Source organism: Peromyscus leucopus, chromosome 1 (genome assembly GCF_004664715.2).
Source record: "Peromyscus leucopus breed LL Stock chromosome 1, UCI_PerLeu_2.1, whole genome shotgun sequence".
In the NCBI taxonomy this organism is placed as follows: domain Eukaryota; kingdom Metazoa; phylum Chordata; class Mammalia; order Rodentia; family Cricetidae; genus Peromyscus; species Peromyscus leucopus.
Window position 1 is genome coordinate 22,059,115 of NC_051063.1, and position 24,358 is coordinate 22,083,472.

Sequence of the window (24,358 nt, forward strand, 5' to 3'; positions counted from 1 at the left end):
CATGTGCCAAGGACTTACAAACATTTGTTATTTATTGATTAGGCTTGAGGCCTAATCTTGTTCCTGGTAACATGGCTTGGCTATGGTCACTTGGTGAGCAAATAGTGAAGGTGAAATTCAAAGTGAAATTTCAGGTCACATGCCCCTAACCATCACCCCACACTGCCTCTCAAGTGCCAGATGAATTCTAAACAAGGTGTATCCATATCTAGCAGTGCATTTGAAAAGGTGTCTTGGAGTAGAGGCACACGGGTGGCTGTAACACTCTCAGTGGGACAGTCACAACATACCCTCTGTCCCTGCCCATTCTCAACCCTGATGAGGGAAATTCACCAGCTTTGAAATTTAATCCAGACAAGAAATTAACTGAATTATTCAGTTTGGAAAACAAACAGCTGGTAAGAAATGTGCTTTTTCCCAAATGAAGATTTCAGATCCGTATCAGAGGCATACTGATCCACAGGCAGGAAAGGAGTGGACCCCGCAGGGTGATTCGTGAGCAATCAGCTAGATGAGCCCTTTACTGTAGCAAGCAGGATGTCCTGGGCCATCGATAATGAGCCTAGGGGAGATTTACTGTGTATGTGGAATGTCCTGTGCGTCAGGACATTCATGGCTACTGAAAAGCCCCAGCATTGCTCTGGCTTGTCTTCACTAGAAGGGGGATCAAACTTATTCAGAGATGGCGACTCTGACTTGTAACGGGCGTCAGAGGCATGCTGGGCTCCTGAGAAATGACATTAATTGCTTGGCGGCCAGCACGAGGGAAGCAGTCTGGGCTGGCCATTCATCTCTTAGGCAGAATTTCAAGGGTCAAGGCATAGAGGAGCAAACTAATCGATGAGACCAAAGTAAATTGGCTCTCAAGTAGACATTAACAAGAATTAGAGGGTCCAGATGAAAGGTGAGCTTCATCTTGTCTCTCTGTCTCTCTCCCAAGAGGAAAAATTTAGGCCTGGGAGGAGTTCAATAAGCCCTTTAACTACAGTGGCCATTCTGGCTCCTTTGGCCTCATCAGAAATCCTGCTCTCAGGACAGTGTCAGCATGGCTGGGAACAGAAGAGAGCACATACAAGGGGAGTCACGTGGACCTGGGTTTAAAGCTCTGCTCTAGGGACTGCCTGATTTTGCTTCATCTTAAAAAGGAAAATCCTTCACAGGGTTGCACGAAGAACTATAAATATACAATGTATTACAAGGCCCAAATGGGGGCTGGAGAGATGGCTCAGCAGTTAACACCGTTTGCCGCTCTTGAAGAGGCCCAGGTTTGGTTCACAGTACCTGCATGGGAACTTACAAATGTCTGTAATTCTAGTTCCCGGGGAATCAATGCCCTCTTCTGGTCTGTGGACACTGCACATGTGGTACACAGTCATACAGACATACATGCAGTCAAAATTCTGATATACAGAAAATAAAACAAGATTAAAAAAATTAAAAACACATAGCACAGAGGCTGGACTATGGTTATACACTCACAGAATGTTCTTATCATTTGACTACAATACTTCAATTAATACAATTTTAATTGATTAGGGGATCACAGAGACATGCACTGCTCCAAAATGGTAAATATCCAATTAAGCTTTCTTATCTAAAGCCCAGGTTTAAAAAAATCTGCATATAAACTGTGCACTGGAGTTCTTCACAATGGAGGCGTTTATATACATCACATTCAATCAGCTTTTTATTGTTCAATATTTTTATGCATGTGCTACAAAGTGTTCGGGCCTAGAATGAATCCTCATAGGGTTAAAATGTTGTCCTTTACTTTGAAGGAGTAATACACACCTTGGAGATACAACTCATAATACATTTCAGTTTAGAAGATAACAAGTCATTTTCATGCATGACTGCACTTCGTTAAGGAGCGAAAATGGCCTGTTACTAAAATGTCAACACAATTGTCCCTCTTGAAGCGCAGTTTCTCTTCAAGTACTTTTACATTTTCAGTGCTTCTTTTTGTCTGTGTCTCCTCTCCAAGAGCATACAGATCCAGTCTTGGTTCATTTTCAGAATTTAAAGAAAGACTTCCCCTGAGACGTTCTGAGGAAAATGGCCAATATTGGGGGTATCCTGAAATGTGGTCCCCCAAGGGAAAATTTAAGTCTAATACCACCTGCTGTTCTTCACAGAACACCTCAAAGCAACTGAATTGCACTGTCATCCAATGGAAAACGCCCTCCTGACCTAAATTCACACACCAGAAAGAGTTTTCTAGCAAGGAAAATCTGCCAGGGCAATGTGCTAGGAAGCCTGTATCTAATTCTAAAGTTAACTGGAGAATGGGAGAGACTCCGGTTTATGCTCATCCTTGTTGAGGATGAGAAGGGGCTGTTCCCTTTTTCCCTCCTGCCTAATGTCAAGGCATTGCCCCTCTGCCTCTCCATCAGGAAGGGCACCATTCTGCATCCACATTCCACCTGTGTTCAGAGAAAGCCGCTTTTTAAGGGTTTGACATTCATCCCTCTAATCTTCGCCTTCTTGCAGCATGAATAATTTTCATATTGCCAATCACTAAAAATCTATTCTTTCTGCCTGTCTCACCCCCCCCCCGCTCCCTTTGCAGTGTGGAGTATCATTATCCAGCAGCTCCAATAACAGCATAATGAAACAATCCCTTCTCAAGCGCATCAGCGGCTGTCAGACTAAAACGACAGTACCCGTACATCCCTGACACACTACCCTCAGCTAATTGATGGCAAACTGTCTCCAATGCTCTAAGACAAAGAAAATATACATGTGTCACCTGACAGCAGAGTTCCTGGCAATGGAGAAACCAATGTGTTAGTTAGGGGGTTGCTGGATTAAGGTAAGTAAGGGTACAGCTCTGAAGAATGTACCTATTAGCTTTTGTGCTTAAGAGTGCTGCTGTTCACAGGGGAACAGAAATAAATAAGGTAAAGTAAGAATTTATTGATGTCTGGACAGTTACATGAATATTCAGGTTCTTTTACAAACAGACATTCTCCCAAGAGCTCCAAACTTCAGTGTAGGTAGCCCAATTACATTTCCAGCTCATGCAGCTAGATTTACCACCAGAAAAGATGTTACTAGCGTTTGCAAGAGTATACATGCTCTCAAGCCTTTCTGGAATATACCATGATACAACTAGAAGGTATGTCACCCCCATGAATGCCAAAGGTTACCATTAAACATTCTGAAATACCAGGTGTAATTAGCTTCTGTTTGGGAAAGTTCCGGAAACATCTGTACTTCAGAACCAAGACATTCTGTTGCAACTTGAATGGCGTCATTCTGGCACTTCTCTGGGGCCATCATTTCATGCAGCCCTCTCTGCTCTCTCCAGACAATGCATGACACATCAAACCTCAACTCTCAGACTGTGTTTCTCTTCTCTTACATGTCAACCCTCCTACTTACTCACCCTAAATTACACAGTGAAGTCAGCAGGATAATGTGAACATACAGAGCACTCTGACTTCCCTTTGGATAGCTGCATCTCCTATCTGTCTGAACTTGAGACTTTCACCCCCTTTCAAGTCAGACTGGAAAGGGAGAAAGAGGAAAGATGGAGCTGGTGTGACTAGCTGCTCCTAGTAATAATTAAAAAGATCTCCTCAGCTCTGTCTTTGTAGCAAAGTCCAATTTATTCATATAAAGTAATGACCATGTTAGGAAACGTATTGGGTCTCCTAACCCTTGGTAGGTATTCCACGGCTATACCAGCAAAGGTAGGCCCTACGATCCCACCCCGTGCTTCCACACGCACTCTGAAAGCATCTGCAGTCGAGGCTACTTGGAAGCAGACCTGTTTTGATTGCCATGTTCTTCTCGCAGAATGGACTGCTGATCTGTGGACCCCAAGGAAACCTCTCTTTATCAGATGTGTAAACGTCAGTAACAGCAGCCCTTTGCAGGGACCTGGTGCAGCGAGGAACCAGTCTTTAACTATCACTAGTCAGAGGCAAGACTACACAGACAATGAGGTGGGTTTGGCTGTGGCCCCTTCTCCGTTCTCACACCTTCTTCTCACAGCCTTTCTTTACCTTCTAGCTTACTTGACTGCCAAGCAGACATTCACGTTTTATCATGAATTTATGTTCACATACAACATACTGGAAAGAATTTTGATTTACTATTTTTCCCTCTTTGGGAAACAGAAGCTTCCATCTTCAGTTATACCGACTTCAATATCTACTGTGAGACACAATGTGTTCTGAGGAAGCAAGTATTCCCTGTTGGAACATGACCAAGTGGGCCCCTCAAGCTTGCTGGTTCACTTTCTGGTTTTATTCCTGAGGATTGGTGTGTACATCTCAGAGAGGCTTTGATTTTAGAAAACAGTCGTGGTACTCTACAGCCTGAGACACTCCCTTTTCTAGGAAGAACAAATGTGGACAGAGTAAAACCATGATGGCGCCTGGATCCCGCTGCCAGCCTCCAGCTCATCATGCCTAAAACCAGTTCTTTTCTTTCTGGCAACTTCTTCCTGGATGAGAAGCATGTCCGCCAGGGCATCCCAAGCTGCCTCTGCAGATCTTCTTGCTAGCTGATGCCTTCAGGGATTATTCTATTTGAGGGCCTCTAATCTTAGGGTTCCAGAGGGCATCCCATGGAAGACAAAGAGGAGTAAACTGGGCCTGGATCCCTTCAAGGGAGACTGTTTTGCTACCATCTGCCTTCATTGCTGGGCCTCATAAAGCTCTCTGCAAAACCATGGGCTGGGAGACTTCTGAAGGATCTGCTAAATCTAAAAGATTATGAGCCCAGCCAAATTCCTATGCATTATGTGCTCTTAACTCCTCTTAGGATGCATTCTCTTTAATTAATTCATTTTAGTTAATTCACTTTATGGCTTCCTTGATTTCATTTGGTCATTGACAAATGTTCCAGATGTCAGTCTGAAGCTAAGGTCGCTAAACCTTTTTTGGAAAGGACCAGAGAGTTTTAGGTTTTGTAGGCAAGAATCAATGGCCTCAATTCTTTAGGCAGCTATTCTCATCCAAAGCCTAATAACTTACTTTTGTTTAAATTTACCTTCAAAATTCTTAAAACCACCATTAGTTCTCTGGCCAGGCAAAAACAGGAGGCAAGCCAGACAGAGCCTGTGGGGGGTTTGCTGATCTCCAGTGTAACAAATCACCTGTAGTGTAACAGCTACAAAAAAATAAGAAAGAACAAAGAAAACAAACGAACAAACACACACCATCACAGTAAGAGAAATATGAATTACAAAAACTAACTTTGAGGGAAGAAAATAGCCAAAAGTAGTTTTATTGGCACTGTGAACTGTATTTTATGGTAAATGACAGAGCCTGGAAGACACTATTTACAAAATGACACCAGGAGAGACCAAGGTTCTACCTCAGCAATGCCAAGGCAATGGCTGTGTGAAATTGCACCAGCCCGGGCCATCAATACAATTTCCTCTTTCCAGCACCTGCTTCACCTCCAGGTTCACTGTTGATTAAGTTCATTTTTCAAGCAGGCATGGTGTTGGCACTCCGGAAAGCCAGTCTAATGAGACCGAGGCTCTCTGTGGCAATGCAACAAGAGTCTAATGCAGAGATCTGAAAATGGGACTTGGGATCTGCAAGCTCCAAGGTCAAATCTCGTCTTGGCTTCTTGGAAGAAACTGTCTCTGAACTCTCTGTAACACTCCCTAGGACACAAGGAGAGGACAAGGAGGGGGCTGGTGTCTGTCACAGAGGTCAACTTGGCTTATCAACAGTTCTTTAAACAGAGGGAGGGAAGGAGGTGGGGAAGAGGAGGGAAGTAGTGAGGGAGGAAAGGAAGGACAGCCACCGAGAACTGCCAAGTTGCCTGTGAGCACAGTGGATTCTTTCCTGCATTTCATTCTCACAGCAGCCCCGTGGGATTCCTGCCACCACCTATCTGTAAGAGGAAAATGACTTCCCTAAGCACAACACCCAGGAGGTACCATTGCCAAGACGGGGCTTTACATCTCATCACAGGATCTTTCTGCAAGACACTGTCTTTAAAACAAAAACAACCAAAGCACCATTTTTGTATTCAAGCCGTAGTAACCATCAAAACATAATTTTGACAATGTGAGTTTGAGATCACTGACACCTAAGTGGTGAGTTTCTGATTCCAATTTTATCTTTAAGGCACCACAGTAGATCTTTGCATTAAAAACACAACGTGAACTACTAGGCAGAGTATTGGGGTAGAAAATTTAAAGAATTCTATTTTAGTTTTCTTTTATTTTACTAAATGATGCTGATTTAAATTTTCATTTCTTTACCCCCCCCCATGTCTAAAAACAACAACAAAAACATCAGGGTGGCAGATAATTTGTGGCACCTGCCTCCTATTTTGTTCAGAACTGTAATATACATTTCCTAGTATTTGAATACGGCAATAATTATCACTAACAGATGTTGAGCACTTACTGCCTCCTAAGAACTCTTAATGTCATTAAGTCCAGCAATCAATCTCAGTAAGGGGAATGTCTCAGTTGGAGGCAAGGAGGTGTTTCCATTTGTAAATATTGTGTTTGAGCAGACTGGCTTCATGGACAGTAAGAGAGACTTGTGTAAAACATGGTCACTAATGACATATAATATATGACTTTTGAAAGGAGACATGGAATACTACTCACTCTTTCTGTTTGTTAGACATAAACTGCCTGAGCACCCAAGCCATAGACCTGAGGACATTTCTCACTCCATTGGCGCTGGCCAGCAGGTACACTGCAGCTCTCAAAAAGTATATCCACTCCTTAGAAATGCTTAATGTAAAAGGTAGGCATGATGACATCTACCTGGAATCCCAAAACTGGTAAGGCAGAGGCAGGAGGATTTCTGTAAGTTCAAGGCCAGCATGGTTTACACAGTGAGTTCCCAGCCAGCCAGAGTTACATAGCAAGACACTATCTTTGAAAAGAAAGGGGAAAAAGAAAGATAAAAAAGCTTGGTATGGACTAGCCTGAGGAACAAATTCCTATGAAGACTGGATGATAGCTTGTTCCTTTTAACAGTGACCAGTCACTTTCTGCAGCTGCTCACTCCTACAGGGTGGAAGTGATAACTCTCTGTACACTTTCAGAAAGAGTTCCAGTGGCACGAAACCGGCCCTTTCTTAGGATATGACTAAGCATTCACAAAAACACTAGGGTAAGACTCAACTCTGCCGTCCAAAGCTGACAGATAGGTAAGACAGACAGACAGACAGATAGATAGACAAACAGAGATTATTGATACATAGGTAGGTAGATACATAGGTAGGAAATGATAGACAAACAGATGGATGATAGGTAGACAGGTAAAGAGAGGATACACAGGTAGATGATAGGTATGTAGACGATAGACAAATAGAAAGAAGGAAGACATGAACCATGAGCAGCCAGGTTTACTAAAACCGAACTAGACTAGTGTGCAAGATGATGGCCAAACTCCAGGTAGAAACAGTTGTGGAAGTGAGGCAAATACAGACCTAACTCAGGAGGAAGATCGAGACTCCAGAGAGGTGCCTGTGACTTCCAGTGTGGATTAGAAGGGTAGCAGTGGTCCAAGGCATGGTTAGGGAACATGAATGGGGCTAATCAGTCTATGACAATGGCCAGGAAGACACAATAAACGACAATCCCCAAGACAGAGCTTTTGCTTAACATGGAGTAGGTACACATCATGATATTCAATCTCCCTCTGACACTAACCTCTTATTACTATAAAGTATCTCAAGTTTCATGTGAGTTAACCCAGTAATGTCCTTCAGTTTATATCCCCATGGTATCCTTAACCTATCTTTATAGTGCTCATCTAACATTACAAAGGAATTCTCACTATGACTACAAACACCAAAAATATTCAGTTCTTAAGAAAAAACCCTTTGTGATTCGGACAGAAGAGACTAACTTCCTATTTACTTCCCTTGGTGGCTATATTCAATGGAGTAGAAAGTCAAAACTTTGGACCCAAGTTTGGCTCATTTCTACACAGCCACAAAAGCTATTAAGTGTTTTAGTTGATAAGTTCTAGCCTGAATTCCATCCTGCCATCTGTCTGTTCCTTCGGACCTGCTTGAGACAGACTGCACGGCAGATACAAATGGCCCTTCTCATATCCTACTGACAAAATAATATGAAATGAGCAGTGGGGGTGGGGGAGGGACACCCAAAGACAACGGAGTCCTTCCCTAGTGGGGACAAAGCCAAAGTTGGCAAGCCTTACTACGTTGTCTCCTCTTTGATGAGGTATGGCACTTTTCTTGTTCACCCCCAAGAGTGTTTCTATAGCATAAACTTGGGCATGTTGGAAAACTGAGTGATTCTGCTTCATCTTGCATGAAAAGCCAGCAAAAGCACAAGGGTCTATGTACACAAGGACAAATCCAAGCACCCAATTTAGCACTTTGCAAACATATAACGGCAATAACAGCTGTAACTGCTCCATACCTGCCAGTGCGACCTGGGAACCAACATTTCCATTTGCTTTAATGGAGTGTGTCTAGTAAAAGCTCACTCTTAATTAAAAAACAAACAAGTGAGTCTTCTACAGATTTCTACAGTGAGCAACATGTATGTGTACTACATAGTGACTCATAACCCAACCTCTCTCTACAAAATTCAAATTGGCTTTTGATAGAAGCCACATCCCCATATACTGTGAGTCAAAGGATGGATTCCTAAGTGAGCTGCCTGGATGAACTGCACCCTGCATCACCTGGGAACTCATCAGGATAATCTGGCAGAGATTCAAATCTTTTGAGTTTGTTCAGAACTACTGAATCGGAAACTCCGGGAGTAGGCTCCGAAAGCTGCATTTTCACAAGGCCACCTGCCTGCTGACATTCTACACACTATTGGACTGGCTCAGGGTTAGGAAGGACTATACTGTATATTAGGGACGTTAGAACCCACACTAGAGGACATGGGGCTTGTTCCTACTGTCCCTGACTTCAGTCTAAGTTGATGGACCATCACCAACAGGAGCTGCTGTAACACAATGGTTCTCACCCTTCCTAATGCTGCAAACCCTTAACACTGTTTCCTCATGTTGTGGTGACTCCCAGCCTGAACACTATTTTCATTCCTATGAAAATAACTGCATTTTGCTACTACAATGAATTATAATGTAAATATCCAATATGCAGGATATCTGATATGTGACTCCTGTAAAAAGGTCATTTGCCCTTCAAAGGGCATATGACCCACAGGTTGAGAACCACTGCTTTAAAGTGACCCCGTTTATGAGGACAGCTCGAGACACTACCAGGAGAGGTGTCATGAAAACACACTCAGATGTTTCCTTCCTATTCATTTTGTCTCCATTCCGTTCTATTGACCCTTATTTCAGTTTCTCAGTTGATTTCCCCCCTTTGTGAATCCCAAGCAAAGCAGTGCTTCTGAAGATAATGCAAGACATATTTACATGTTTTACAACATTCTATGTCTTTCTGAACACTTTAATGCAGGTTATGTTCATCTTTTACAGCTCCCCCCTATAAAGTTTAATCTACTGGGAAATTGTGTGTCAGCTTAGAGCCCTCTAATGACCGACCACCCCCTAAATTAAGAACCAGTTTTTGAGAAGAGACCAGAAGAGGCACTTTCACAGAAAATTATAGCTAACATTTACAACTTTCTAAGAAGCTGTCCAAAGACAGCAAATATACTTAATTTAAGAATGTAGAAAATATATGAAAACCTGTAACATGAGATTATGCTAAAATGAAACACTATTCATAAAGCATGTTAACACTGTGCTATTTATTACAAAAACTGATATTATTGCAGGAGAAAATCTCCCTTCTCCCAGTAATGGGGTGGAGAGCTAATGGCAATATAAAACATTATAAAGAAATCTTCATTTTCCTCTTATGTTTATATATGATATTGGAACAAAAACCCTATTTTTTCCCTTGAAAAGCTTAAAGCTACATTAAAATTCGAATAGTTCAACAGGACTTACTAGCTCTTAACATAAGGATTACTTTATAACTTAAGAGAAACAGTGCCAATAACCGCCCCCACCCCACCCCACATACACACCATTCGTCTCTTGTTTCTGCTGCATTAGCAGTAGTTTCTATGGGTCTCGAGTATCTCAACCCTCTCCATGAGAAGCTTGGATCATCTGGAGATGGCTCTTGCCATCATGGATGTCTATCCACCAGGTTGGACTGGAGGATGAGGGAAGAAGGAGCAGGCCTCATCTCCTCTTGGGTTACCTGACAGCCTTCACTTGTAGTTTTAGCCCCACTGATCAGTAGTTCTGAGCAAGTGAGTCCAGAGATTTGGGTTTCTGCTAGATGATTCTAGTGTCTAGCACCAAGTCTTCATGACTGAGGTCATAGGCTCACTAAAGTCACCTTATATTGAGTCCAGTTACAGCTGTGGTTCGGAGGGAGCCATTCCTTTGGTGGCCACATATGGGGGCAGATCATTTGCCTGGGGCATCCGCTCTTAATGTGTGGACCCTCTGCCAAAACCAGGCACTGTTTGTTGGTGGATGCTGTTGTATACTCACTAAATTTAGACTTGCCTACTTCATCAGCTCATTACATGAGCTCAGATTTATACTGGCCCTAAAGCCCTGAAAGAGGAACTCACACTTGACCTACTGTGAAACAGTCTCTCTCAGATCCTAAATAAATCACCTGGAATTTCCACATTGACCTGGGCATAGTCACTGAACCAAACTAGAAGTGACCCATTCTCGGGGCTCTTTCACCACTGTGCCTGCCCCTGGGACCCACTCAGCAGCAGGCCCAGGGAGCCCAGCGATTTTCCAACCGTGAGAAAGTAAACACCATGATTTAAAATCATCCTCAGCATGGCCTACAAAAATGAAAGTCTTTTCAGGCAATCCATTCCAATCAACCACTTGTCATAGCAATCTGAGAAACCTGCTTCAATAAAGGAAGTAGATACTTCAGGACATGTAGGATTTCTTGCTAGTTCGTCTTAATGCTGTACAAATCATCTTTCTGAGTCCTGAATCTCATGGCATCTGGGGGATGATCGTGCTCAAAGCAGTATTTAAGCGCTTCCCCTCATACACCCACGTACTCTCAATATGTTTCCATGAAAATAGTTTTGTGCTAAATCATTAGGTAGTAATAAAAGGCACATGTATCTGATAATCATTAGGGAAGTATTTTCTTAATTTACTGTATCTATCTGATTTTTTAAAAAACAAAATGTGCCAAGTGCTATATGCAGTGTTGAGGATGGACTCCAAGGTCTCAAACAAGCTACACAAGCCCTCTACCACTGAACCACACCCCAGCCCATCTCCAGGCACTTCTTACCCTCCATCAAGTAGACTCACCAATTCAGATTTCCCATTTAACTAATTAATGAACAGTTTCCAGCATGCTTTTGGCGTGTACCATGGGTTGGCATGTGTCTGTAGACCTGTAGCCCATGTGCAGCTGGTATGCACATGCATTCCACACATGAGCCCTTCTAGAGCTGAGCAAAGAAGGCATGTAAGTTTGGTTTTAGAGCTTTTCCTCTGTCTGGTTTTGCCTCTGGGCTTGTTGCCTACTCAGCCAATCAAAAGGTATAATCAATTATTTTAAAAAAATTCAGAGGCTCAGAAAGCACAATAGCACCCGAGGGAAAGAGACATAAAGTGAGGAGAATAAACCCAGACACTTCTAAACTACCTGGAGAGAGAAAATCCCCGGGAACTGCTGGTAGGGTGGCCACCTGCCTACTTCAGGTCATGTCAGCGGCAGAAAGTGCCTGCCAACGGGAAGATGCTACGCGGACGCGGACGGCTGTGGCAACTTAGGCTTCCTTGCCTGGTGTTACAGCTCTTCAGCTACAGTTGGCGGCTCAAAGGCAAGAGCTCAAGATCTTTTTGAGAACCAAATATAGAAAAGCATCAAGAATAAAAAGTGGAAGTCTATTTGGCATGACAAAGCCCTTTCAAACTAAAACTAAACCTTAAAAAGTTCAAAATTCTAAAACTTTAAAAAATACTCTCTGACATGTAAAAATGCACACCCTGTCTAACACAAGAGTACTGGAAATGAACCATATATCATATGCATATAACATAGGCAACATTTTCCATAGTGGCAGGTGTCATAGTGTCCAAGATTTCAGACAAGACTGGCCAATCCCTGCTAACCGTTGCTATTATGTGTGGGTTTTCTCAGTCATCTCCCATCACCTTAATCTCTGATCTTAACCTCTGAGCTCCAGATCTTTAGTAAGATATATTCATTGCCTGAATAAACAGAAGGATGTTTCATAGGTTGTTTTAACTGATGTTAATTCATTTAGTGTGTTAGAAGCAATGTTCATGTGTCAGCAATTTGCAATCCAACAGCCCCTTTGTAAACAAAAGCTCTCCATGTCTCTTCTCTCATGTCTAATACGAAGTTTTTAAGTATGTGTTGGTAATGTTATACAGCAGTCATATACATTTGATGAAGTATCTATGTATCTCTTCAAGATTTGATCAGTATTCAAAATAAGCTTTAACCTATCTCTCTGGATCTGGAAAAAAAATGAGGCTATGTTGTTTCAAAGAATAAGTCCCCAAGCAACTGCTAAAGGTTTCTTGATGCTGGCCCACTGCAATTAAGAATGTCTTGATGACTGATGTTCTTGAAATGACTGCTTAATGCCCTTTTCTTCTCCACTGGATCATCTTGAGAACTGTCAAGCTTCAAAAGCCACACAAGCATGTCTTTCTTCCATTCCACTGTAATGCATCAGTAAATTCTTCATTCTCTATGGCTTATTAGTACTTCTCAAAAGAAAAAAAAAATAGTATGCTGCTAACCTGGCTATGGAATCAGATGCAGATGGGAGTGAGATTTGCAAGTCACTGAAAATGGAAAAGTCTCATTGTCTGGAATGTGGTGGTGGTGGTGCAACTTGCTTTCAGATGGCCTGCAGCAAGAGCTTTCTGTGTGTAAAGTAATAAAACTAATTATGCTTGCTCAAGTACTCCACCATCATAGAGACTTGAAAATGCAAGCTAATGCAATCAAAGAAAAACGATGTGCTCTCTTACTGTATCAGACTAGTCTTTCCTTTGTCACAACTTGCAATTTTCTGAATACAGGGGTATTTTCTGAATACAAACTGAGGTACAGTAAAGATCTAGAGTATCCTCCCTTCCTCTCCCTTTGGTTTAGGGACAATAATGGTTATTCTTACAGGTGGGTTTACAAATATGAAACGTTTTTGTAGTGAACTGGGGCTTCCATTTAAAATGGAAAGATGATAAAGACTGTTCCATTTAAAATCCACATGCAGTCTGCTGCCTGCTTCAGAAGGGCCACCCATTTCCTTTGAATCTAAATCAGTAAGTTTAAGATTCCTGGGAGGGCTTGGTGCACCAATCTTCGGGCAGAAGCCCAGAACTAGATAAACTAATGTGTTATTTGGCCTTGTTTCTTGATGGGGAAAAGGGAGGTCTGCTTCGCCAACCCAGCACAGGAGAACAGACTACTGCCACAGCCAGTGCAGGTGACCTGGGTGACATCTCAGGAGAACAAGGTTTGCTGTTACATCCTTACCTGGATAGAGTTCAGGCCCAGGCGCTGGCCCCGGGGAGCATCCCACGGCGCCATCAGCAGCAGCATCTCTGGGGGAAGTGGCTGGCTGCAGGGGCTGCACAGCGAGACAGTCCGTGAGGAGATCTGGATGGAGCTCAGTGCTAGACCGCAGCTGGAAGGAGAAAAGAGAATAGACATGGAAAAAGCTGGTCCTTAGAACACTTGTCTGGAAAGGCCTCATGCCCCAAAGGTTGATGCAATTCAATCCACAAATATTTATCAAGCAGCCATGGGGAGATAGGCGTGAGTGTGACAGCGCCAACAGAGGGTCAGCTCTCCAACCCCAGAGCACTGGGCAGGCACTTCCGGAAACACAGGGCTGCAAGTAGGTTTGACTTCAGATATCGCTGGTTCCACTTCTGAGAGCCCAGCTTCCTACTAGAGTTCCATTTATTTGCTCACTCAGTATCTAATCGGAAGTTGTAGGGATGACAAAACCAAACTCAAGTGGACTTTGTCCACATTGGAAAGTACTTTCAAGAACAGGGATACTGGCACAAAAATATCCAGGAGAAAACTTAGAAATCTCTACTGAGGTTTGCTGCTTAGAAATTTTATATGAGAAGGACACACTCAGGATAAAACTTAAATATAGAAAATGATTAAAGGAAACTGCTAACAACAAAACCCAATACTATGCCACACACAAAAATAGGAAATTACATCTTCATTTAGTCACATACAACACAATTTATTTTATATGTGAGTCACATGTAAAAATTAAACCAAGTCGGGCGGTGGTGGTGCACGCCTTTAATCCCAGCACTCGGGAGGCAGAGCCAGGCGGATCTCTGTGAGTTCGAGGCCAGCCTGGGCTACCAAGTGAGTTCCAGGAGAGGCGCAAAGCTACACAGAGAAACCCTGTCTCGAAAAAAAACAAAAAACAAAACAAAACAAAAATTAAACCAAAATGGAGTTAAAATGTAGTGTAAGTGAAATTTTTATCTGATTCATTTTATTACATGTGGGTGTTCATTTGTCAAGGTGCTTTTGCTTGCATATACATGCATGTGTGTTAACATCTGAGTTTGTGAGAATGTGTGTATGTGTGAATGTATGCATGTGTGTAGGCTAAAGAAAAGCCTTGGTATCATCTTCAGGATCGCCTCTAAACAGTGGCTCATTGGCTCATAGTTCATCAATTAGACTAGACTGGCTAACCATTGAGCCCTAGGAATCCTCCTGTCTCCACTCCAGAACTAGGATCACAAGTGTTTACAGGGCTCCTGTGGGTTGAACTCATATGCGCAATGCTTGCAAAGCAATTAGTTTATAAAATGAGCAATCCACAACCCCTGTATCTTCACAAACATAAATTTTGTAAATGTAACGAATGAAAAATTACAGTGGAACATCTGGTAACATAAAAATATTAACTTAATTGTGTTAAAACACAGAATTTTAAAAAAATCTAGAAATATCACAAATGCTTATCTTCAGTATTTAAAAACTGTATATAAACTGACTTTATAAAGACAACATTAAGCCCTTAGTTAGAGGGCCAGAGTTTTCTTATTCCTTTGACAAATGCCTCATGTTCCCTTGACTCTAGGAGTATTCACTGTCTTTACAGAACTTTGACTCTTTGTGAAAGGATGATGAACAATTAACATATGTGTAAAACAAGCAATGCTAAATGCTAGAGAAAGTGATGTACAGAAAGGAGATCCTGAGGGCACATGGGGGTGGGGGCTAGTTTGGGACAGTGATCAGGGACTGCATCTGGGGGCTAAAATTGGTAGCAAGTATGAGCAGAATGGAAGCAAGATGTCCCAGAGTGGGAGCTGAAGGCAGGGGGATACTGCCTGCCTCCAAATGTGTGTCTAAATGACTGGTGGAGTAGTATGGCTGGCCCAGGGAGAGCATGGAGCCTAGGGAACAGAGAGAGAAGAGGGAAAGGGGACTGGGAAGAACGAGTGCACAAAGTCCTGACATGGGCAATTACTACAATCTGGGGCGTCTTCATCTGGAGAGCAGGCTGAGAAGGAGAACTAAAATGGTAATGCATATACAACAATAATTACACAAGTGGAGGCCGTGAATTCAAGAGGGCCGGTAAAGGGGGCATGGGAGGAGCTGGGGTGGAAAGGATGCAAGTCTTAAAAATGATAATGCACTTATAACAACTGCATGGCATGATAGCCCCAAGGGTACAGTGGTTGTCAGCAACAGCTCTCTCATTGGACTTAAGACCCATTCAACAGGAGGGATAACATGCCTGGTACTGGAAACCCAGCCAACTTCTCAGTGCTAGCGCAGTCATAGATGTTGGGGGAGAAGCTACAAAGACCCTTTACTAAGCCAGCACAATCCCTAACAACAATCTAAACATTTATTTGTCTTTATACCTACAGGGAAGTACAGTCCTCATGTCTCATCAAAGACACCATGTCTCTTTGTAAAAGACAGAGACCATCATAGAAAACCACATCAATCAAAATGCCTCATCTAAGGCTCCAGGAACATTGCAGAAGAGGGGGCAGAAAGGTGGCAGGGATCAGGGAGTTTGCTGTGAGACTGTGCTTCCTTTGAAACCAGACACTATACCCATCAATCTCTCCAACACGACTGTCTAAACATGAGCGGGACAAGGACAGCTACAGTAAAACAAGTCACAGTGGCTGGGGCAATCCCGAGACTTCAACCCACATAAAGAACTGCAGGCAACCAAGGACTGTGGAGAATGGGTGAACAGTCTCCGGGGAAGGGTACACCTGCTGGTGATTCAATAAGCAACGGTCAGCCCTGAAAACACACATTTAAGTAACATTATACAGACGGAGCAGGGTCCATTTAAGAATCTATATGCATATTGTGGATGTAACAGCAATTAATGAAAAAAGGGGCCATAAATTCAAAAAAAGAGCAAGGAAGGGTTTATGGGAAAGTTTGGAGGGGGAGGAAAAGGAAAGAAGAAATAATGTAATTATAATTTAAAAAAATAGATTTTTGGCAATGTTGAGTACAGCTTTTCGTTAAGTATTTTATTTTCCAATAAAACAAGTACACTACGCTTGCCAAGAAGGACCTTAACTCTGACATATCAGTGGCCGGAGAAATGGCTCTGTGGCTAAGAGCACCTGTTACTCTTGCAGAAGACCTGGGTTCCGTTCCCAGCATAAACATGGTGGCTCACAACTGTTAACTCTGGTCCCACGGGGTCTGATGCCAACTTCTGACCTCTGTGAGTACCTAGTGCACATGTGGTACAGATACACACGCAGACAAACCATGTATCCATGTGAGACAAATAAATAAAAAATATTACAAATAATTTACCAAATCATCAACACCTTCACAAAATTATCTCTGGTAGTGACGTCACAGGTAGGAATTTAAGGGCATCAGGGAATAGTTTTTAAGACCTGGAAACAAAATAATTTGATTCTTAAATCTGTCCTAAGGAAATACTTAGAAACATGAAGAATAATAAATACCCAAAAACCTATGTATGAATTCTAATGATATATAGCATAATTTATAGCAATACCAAAAAATTAGAAAATGCTCTTAAATGTCCAACAATAAGGACAATTTAGAAAATCATACATTAAGTAACTGCAATACTATGTTCATAATGATGGCAAAACAAAATTTTATATACAAAATGTTGAGAATAACATACAACCCAGATAAAATAAAATGTTTTCCAAATACTCTACATTCCAATGGTGAACTAGAACAGCCATGTACCAACTGAAGAGTGCCTGTGTGTGCCTCTTTTCCACAGAGGACATAATGATGTCAGATAAGACTGCTTGAGACTGGTCCTGGTGAAGATATTTACACTGTGGAAACTGGCAACTGCTCTCCACTCAGGCTTCTCATCTCTCCTGCCCGCTAAGCACCCCGAGAAGACTGCTGATAAAGTGTGACTATGAACCGCACTCCGGTCAAACACGAGTACACACTGCTCGGATGGAGTATCATTTGTTCCCCACAAGTCCGTGAGTTCAGAGCTAGGTTCCTGATGGGAAAAGGAAGAGAGATGGAGGGACCTAGTGGGAGTTGGCTAGGCCATGAATGGTGTTGTCCTCAGAAGGGACTCATGTAGATCCCGTGGGACCCCAAGTTGATTCTACAGAGAATGAGAGGGAGCCCGAATGACTCTCTGGATTTTGTCTACCCTTTTAACATGTGTTCCCATTATGACACTATCTATGTGACAGCCCAAGGGGCCCTCACTTGGCCACCACAGCGAGCTAATTGAACCTCTCTTCTTCTAAGGTGCCCTGCCTCAGGTTATTTTTTATAGCAATGAAAAATGAGGACGGACACACACATAAACAAACAACAACAAAGGAAAGTAGTACTTCTTGGGTCTCGAATGAGGCTAAACCTATACCCAGACCTTAGATGAGACTATGAAAACAGCACAGAGAACTAGGTAACAGAAGGACCATTTAGCTCACATAGCAACGAGCTCATCACAACTTTCTCAGCTTTGGCACACTGAACTTTATGACCAGGACTGCCTATGTTTATGCCTAGCTCTCAAGGTTTTGGAAGATATGTTTGTTATTTTCTTATGAACCTAACACATGTTTCTTAATAAAAAAAAAAAACTGGGGGGGGGGGGAGCCAAGGCTTAGAATGAGTTCTGGTGATCACTTTTAATTTATCTTCCATCATTAACATGTGATCTGGGGTGCACATGTTCTACTAAGGGCAGGAATGAATGCTTCTCTGCTTTCGATTACCCACCACTCTAGGGTTTTGCAGTTATCAGTACCAGCGAGATGGTTCCAAGGAATTTCATGGCCATGGCTAATCCTGGCATCAAACACAGGCAATTCTTCCCCAGCTTCAACAGGCATTTATGTCTTCCAGCAGCGTGATTCTATACGACTCTGTGGTGAGAGTTAATTTAGTTTTCTCTAGGATTAGGCATGGTTCTTAAAAGTGCTTCTTATTTAAACAAACCTAAGAACCTTGTGCAGAATTTCCAGAGGAAAGCTACGTTGTGAATACCAAGTCATGAGATGAAGTCACATACCCATCTCACATCAACCAACCAGGAAATGGCCCTCCAGGTTGAAATGAGTGAGGCAGAAGGCATCGGCAAATCTCCTGGAGGGGTGTCTTTCAATATAATACAGTTTTAGGTGGGGGTGAGAAATTCAAGTATTACAAAAAATAACTGTCTAATGTTTATCTCAACAACATCTTAGCTGCTAGGAGCATATGAAAAAGAGACAGGGCAAAGTTTAATTCGGTCAGGACCATTTATGAATGTACTTCTCTCACTTGGCACACGTCAGAACTCCCAAAGGGCATTCCCAAGTTCCCAGATTGGGAGGATGCTGGGGTCGGAAGATGACCCTTTTAGAACTGCTGTTCTCTAAGCATCCTAATGGGCAGAGCTAGGGACTTTTCTGGCTATGGAGAGAGGAAATGCATTGTGGAGACAGAGGCTGATAAAAATATAATATTCTTTTCATGGAGAAGTTAAAATTACTGTATCTTCTCTGATTAGCTATGATTTTAAAACGTGGTATTTTTTTCATTGAGACACAAGCTTCAGGCCTCTAATTAGCAGGTTTCAGGAAAGGCTATGGGAGGAAGATAAAGACAGATAAAGATGGCAAAGTTTTCCAGTCACTGGATAGACAGATGCTATGAAAATAAGTTCAGCCAACATGGGGGGATTCTGTGCTCTGCATCTTACAAAACACCTTGACAGATTTATAAGACGCCTCCCTGAGACCTCTGGACTCTAAACGCTTGGTGTTATCTCCAGTGGAAAGTAATCATTAATTCCAACCTCCTAAGTACTAATTATCATAAAAAGAATCCTAAGTTCCCCACATATGTAGCCGCCTCTCTGCAAAACTCACATAGATAAATGGCTGCATGATGCTCGATTCTTAAAAACAGTTTAGATCCGTACTCCTTCACATGAACAAAAAAACAAAAACAAAAAAAACCAAAGAAACAAAAAACAAAAACAAAAAAAACCCCAAATCTTCTACAAAGCTTAATGCTGTTCTTAGGAAAGAGCAAAGAACTGGCCCACGGGGTCTTCACTGATCTTTTTGGATAAGCCACTGATCATAAATTCTTCTCCTCGAAAGGGCTGCTGTGTTGAATGGACAATGTGACTGGATCTCCCTGGAACTGCTGCCTTCATCGGCCTGCACCAGACAACACGGGTTCCAGACCACCACCACCCTTCTATAACCTTTCACATTCACCACACAGACCTTTCTTTGGCCTCAACCGTATGCCAGGTGCTACTTTAGGTACCTGAAACACAGTAGCCATCAGAAGAAAGGCTCATGGACAGGTATGCATTCCAGATCAGGAAGTTAATACACAGTAAATTAAAAATACATTTTAGAGAAGGTAGTAAGTGCTCTGGGAGAAGATGCCAGTGCAGCGGGGGGTGGGGAAGGTGGGGGGGTATGTGGGAGAAGTGGGAAGGTCTGAGGATGATCAGGGACCTGGCTCAGCCATGCAGGACCCCTCAAACCCCACTAAGGTTTTAGTGTCTGTCAGTACAACATGGTGTCGTGCAAGTGTCTGCCATCTGGTGCCTCAGCACTTAGCTCAACTTCTGTTTCTTGGTTATTTGTTGTTGTTGTTGTTTTTGTTTTTGTTTATCTGCAGTCTCCGAGGCTTTCCTTTGAGAGCCAACAGGTTCTGAGGCAGGGGTGCATGACAGAGCTGTGTGCCAACCCGACTCAGCTACAGTCCTAGTTTCCCATGGCACATGCCTCTAACTGATGCCATAAAAGGACTGTGCGGATGTGGTCCTTGTCCACAGACAGATGACCTTCAGGAAAAAGACTATCTCCTGCAACCTGAGGGGGCCACACCCAATGAGGGAAAGAGTGAAATAATCAGGTTTCCCTGAAGCAGAAGGAACTGTAGGCTAAAAAGATGGCGCTCTGTCACTGGACAGCAGCATTCTCTCCTGTCTTGTGAACACCCACGCTGCCAACCTTCCCTTCTCGCCAGGCTGCACACTTCCATGAGCCAGGCTCTTGGAATCTCCTCTCCTTCCCTCACTACACAGTGCAGTCTCACACTTCTACCTTCCTCTGCTGCAAGGGTTTCTAGCAATGTCCTAAGTGTATTCTCTTACTACTGTGTATTTCTGACATCACACCCAGCAGGAAAGGCATCTGATTTCGGACTGGAGGAAGAAGTAATAAAGAGAATGGACTACTTCTACTCAGTTTCTCCTGTTTCCTCCCTGCTTTGGCTATAGTCTATAACAAAAGTGTTACGAAGCCTGGAGCTCACCATCCTTACCACTCCATCCTAAGTACAGGCACAGTAGTCCTTCCAAGGTACTAACTCTTCTTCCACAATGACTACCCCTGGTTCTTGAGACAGGGGCACTATTATCTTGACACTCTGGTCTTGAGATAAGCTGATCTTGACCCAGATGTGTTCTAAGAATGTCTCCTCTGTACCTTCTTCTGGCATTCCCTTGGCTCTTCCTCCTCTTTCCATCCCTTCCCTCCAACTCTGGAGAACCATCCCCAGTCAACTAGGGACAACACTCACATCTGTGTTTCCCAATGGTTTTTTTTCTAGTGTGGAGGTCAGAGAAGACTTCTAAGAGGCAGGGTCACTGTGAACAGAGTTCTGAAAGAAGAAAGCCAGATGTGCATCTGAATATTCATGCAGAGGGAAGACATTGACAGGCCCTGCAAACAGCTGCAAGAGAGAAGCAAGAGTAGAGCAAGAAGGGTATATGGCACTGAGCTGGAGCAATGGCCAGGGCTCAACAGGGTAAGGCCTACAGAAACATGAAGACTGAGTGTCTGATCTGCTGTTGTGGCTCCGGCAAGGCAAGGGGAGATGGCAAGGGGCTGTGCCTCTGGCTGTGGATACTATGAGAACTGTGTGGAAAACAGACAGAACCACTACAGGGGAGCTGTTACACCACTCAAATGAATGGGGAGGACTGCTGGAGTCAGAGGTGTTGAGAAGTAGTCAGCTTCTATTTGGAAGGTACAGATGAGTTTGATACAGAATATAAAAACGGAAGGGGAATCCAGGATAGGTCCCGTGATGGTTAATCTTGACCATCAACCTGATTAGACCAGAAATCAACTAAGTGACATGCTTCTGGGCAGGTCTGTAAGGACATCTCCCAGAAGGATTAGCTGAAGATCAAAACCCTCCTTGAGAATGGGTGGCACCTTGCACCAAAGCACGGAGTAATAAAGAGGTCTGAGGGGAAAGCTCGCAAGCGTTTCTGGGAAACCTAACTCTGCTGCCATCAGACTCCACCTTCTTTGAATTCCAATGCTGAAAGAGGGCCAGTGGCTCCTGAGGAATCTTCCAGGCCTTTAGCACCAGGGAGGGATTTTTGAGGTATCCAACTCTGGACTGAGCCACTATGGGGTTCTCTGCTTCTCCAGTGTGCAAATGGCCACTGTCAAGATGACTCAGTTCCTACTGTTTGGAAGCCATTCTTGCCAATCCGCTTTATGATGTTTCTATGTCATCTATCATCTCTCCCTATCAATGAAGCCCAACACAGGACCCACACTTCGGCCTTGGGAGACATTGGAGAAGAGACATGGAACACACTAGAAACAAATCAGCTGTTTGGAGACATTAACTCAGGTGATTCCTGGACACCAGACAGAGAGAACCTGCAGGCATCTATCTGTACTTGGGGCTGGTTCCCTGGGCAAGATGGGTCTGGACCACTTAGAGAACATCTGCAGTCCACACACTTCAGATGGACTAGCAGAAATTAGCATTTACTACTCCATATTTAAGAAACACAATTCTTCATGGGTACTTCAGTGAAACAGTCCCCAAGACTAAGACATTAGTAGCCTCCATCCTGTGACCTCCCCATTTCCTGGATAGACATGTCCTCCAAGCCTCCACAACAGCCTGCGTTGCTGTCTGCAAACATCCTTCTCAGTCTGTTGTTGCTCTGTCTGCCACAGTGTCCCCTCTCCTCCTAGTATCCTTCTTCCAAGGTCCAGCTTAAGATTCTCCTGAACGAAGCCTCCCCTTAGCAGGCCAGTCAGCATCAAGCACCCAAGGGACAGGGAAAGCTGTGGTATCTGCAGTCCACAAGCATGTGACTGGGTTGTATATTGGGGTTTTGCTGACAAGCTTCCTAAACCCTAAGCATGGGGGAATGTGTCATCTACCTTGTGCAAAAATAGCCAGTGACTATCAGCTAGATTTGGGAGCATGAGCCTCAATACTCCAAAGGAAGTGACTATATCTACTGATGTGTGATGTTAAAAATGGACTGCATGATCATCTCTCACTTAATCCCCAAACGGAAAGTTTTTAAAGATTTGTATGAAACTAAACGTGGCAAGGAGACTACTGATGATCCACTCAACCCCCTCCCCACTCCTGGGACTTCTGAGATGGGAATGTTCTGCCTCTCCCCCAGCTGCTGTGAACCAGCTCTCAGTTTTTGTACTCTGGACCAACAGGCAGCAACTAGCACAGATCCACCACCCTCTTCATCCTGTTACGGGACAAACCCTGAGGTTATAGTCTCCATCTCCTTACGGTTGAGAAGGCCGTCTGACTCATTACCCTTCCATGGCTTCCTGCCGGCTTCTCTCCTGAACTGTGTAGGAGGCACCTGAATCCTTAGCTCAGAGCAGACTTCTGAAGCACTCAGCTTAGGAAACATTGAAAACTCAGTGTTGGTTTCTTCAGGACTCACTGCTCAGAGTCAATGAGAAGACTCAAAAGGATGCATGGATGCATTTCTTCTTTGGACCTGCTCTTCCCGTACACCAAGGATGTGTGTGTCAATTAGTTTTCCATTACCTGAAGGATCTTTAAGAAATCAAGGCGATTGTTTCTAAAAAGGGAGATTCTAGTTCAGTGTTTGAAGCCCCTGGTGAAGGCAGTACATACCACCAGGAGTACCAGGAGAACTAATGGCTCACCAAACAGGCTAGGAAGCAGAAAGGGAGAAGCCAGAACCAGGATCCTACCACTTTCCCTCATGTTTTATGGACCTCTCCCTAGGCTGAACTCCTAAATGTTTCATAACCTCCAAATGGTGCCTTTAACGTGGGCCTTTGGGGAATGCTCACTCAAGCCATAACAATATGGAAACTAGATAGCTATTGTCATTGGATTTGCTAGGTCACTTCGAATAAAGTAAAAGCATACAAGAGACTAAATTTAAAACAAAACCAAAAATAACAGGACTACCCCCAAGGAGTTTCAGCCGTCACGGATATATTATCCAAAGGGTAATGGCTCTAAGAGAGTTTTTGTTTGTTTGTTTTGAAATATTGAGTCCTGACCCATCTCTCAGCAACTAGCAGACCTGCCTGTATCCTGCTACTTGTAAAGCTGGAGTCAGGCTCACGGACACACAAGGACGACACAGCACAGCCCTGAGTCTGCGGGCCGATCTGTGAGTCACTGACTGTTACAGGTTCTACCTGCAGCGAACCACGTTAGGGTTTAATTTTTGGATTTCCCTGGGGACAAGTGAACACAATGGCTCTGTAGCATCTGTAGGGTCTCGCATTATGAAATACTTGTTCTGAACGATTGTTTTTCAACTTTAATAATGAAATTGCTCATCACAGCCTGACCAGCTTCCTGCCTGTGGGAACTTGAGCCACTCCCCTCACAACATGGTAACTTTTCCTCATCATAAAAATGAGGCACCGCCAGTGGTGATTTGTATTTGTTTTTATGTCCGAGACTATTCTGTTAATGTTTATGCGCTCTTCAAACTGGACAGGAATTCGATTCCCGTCATTCCTTTTGTTTGTTTCAGACATGACGGAATAATCATCCAAGATTAAGTGAATCAGGTGGAAATAATAAGGGTGGGGAACAAGGCCAGGTTCTGTCATCTGCAGTTCCCTTACATTTT

The 24,358-nt window shown here is 43.3% G+C and overlaps 1 protein-coding gene across 2 annotated transcripts in view; it reads right to left on the minus strand.

Annotated features, from left to right (window-relative positions):
- The window catches only part of Glis3 (GLIS family zinc finger 3), a 429,706-nt gene that overhangs the window by 46,754 nt on the left and 358,594 nt on the right, over nt 1–24,358 (minus strand). For both annotated transcript variants that reach the window (XM_028894398.2, XM_028894415.2), the window contains one exon: nt 13,474–13,624. In XM_028894398.2, the coding sequence (XP_028750231.1) occupies nt 13,474–13,624 (151 nt within the window). The remainder of the gene's footprint in view (nt 1–13,473; nt 13,625–24,358) is intronic.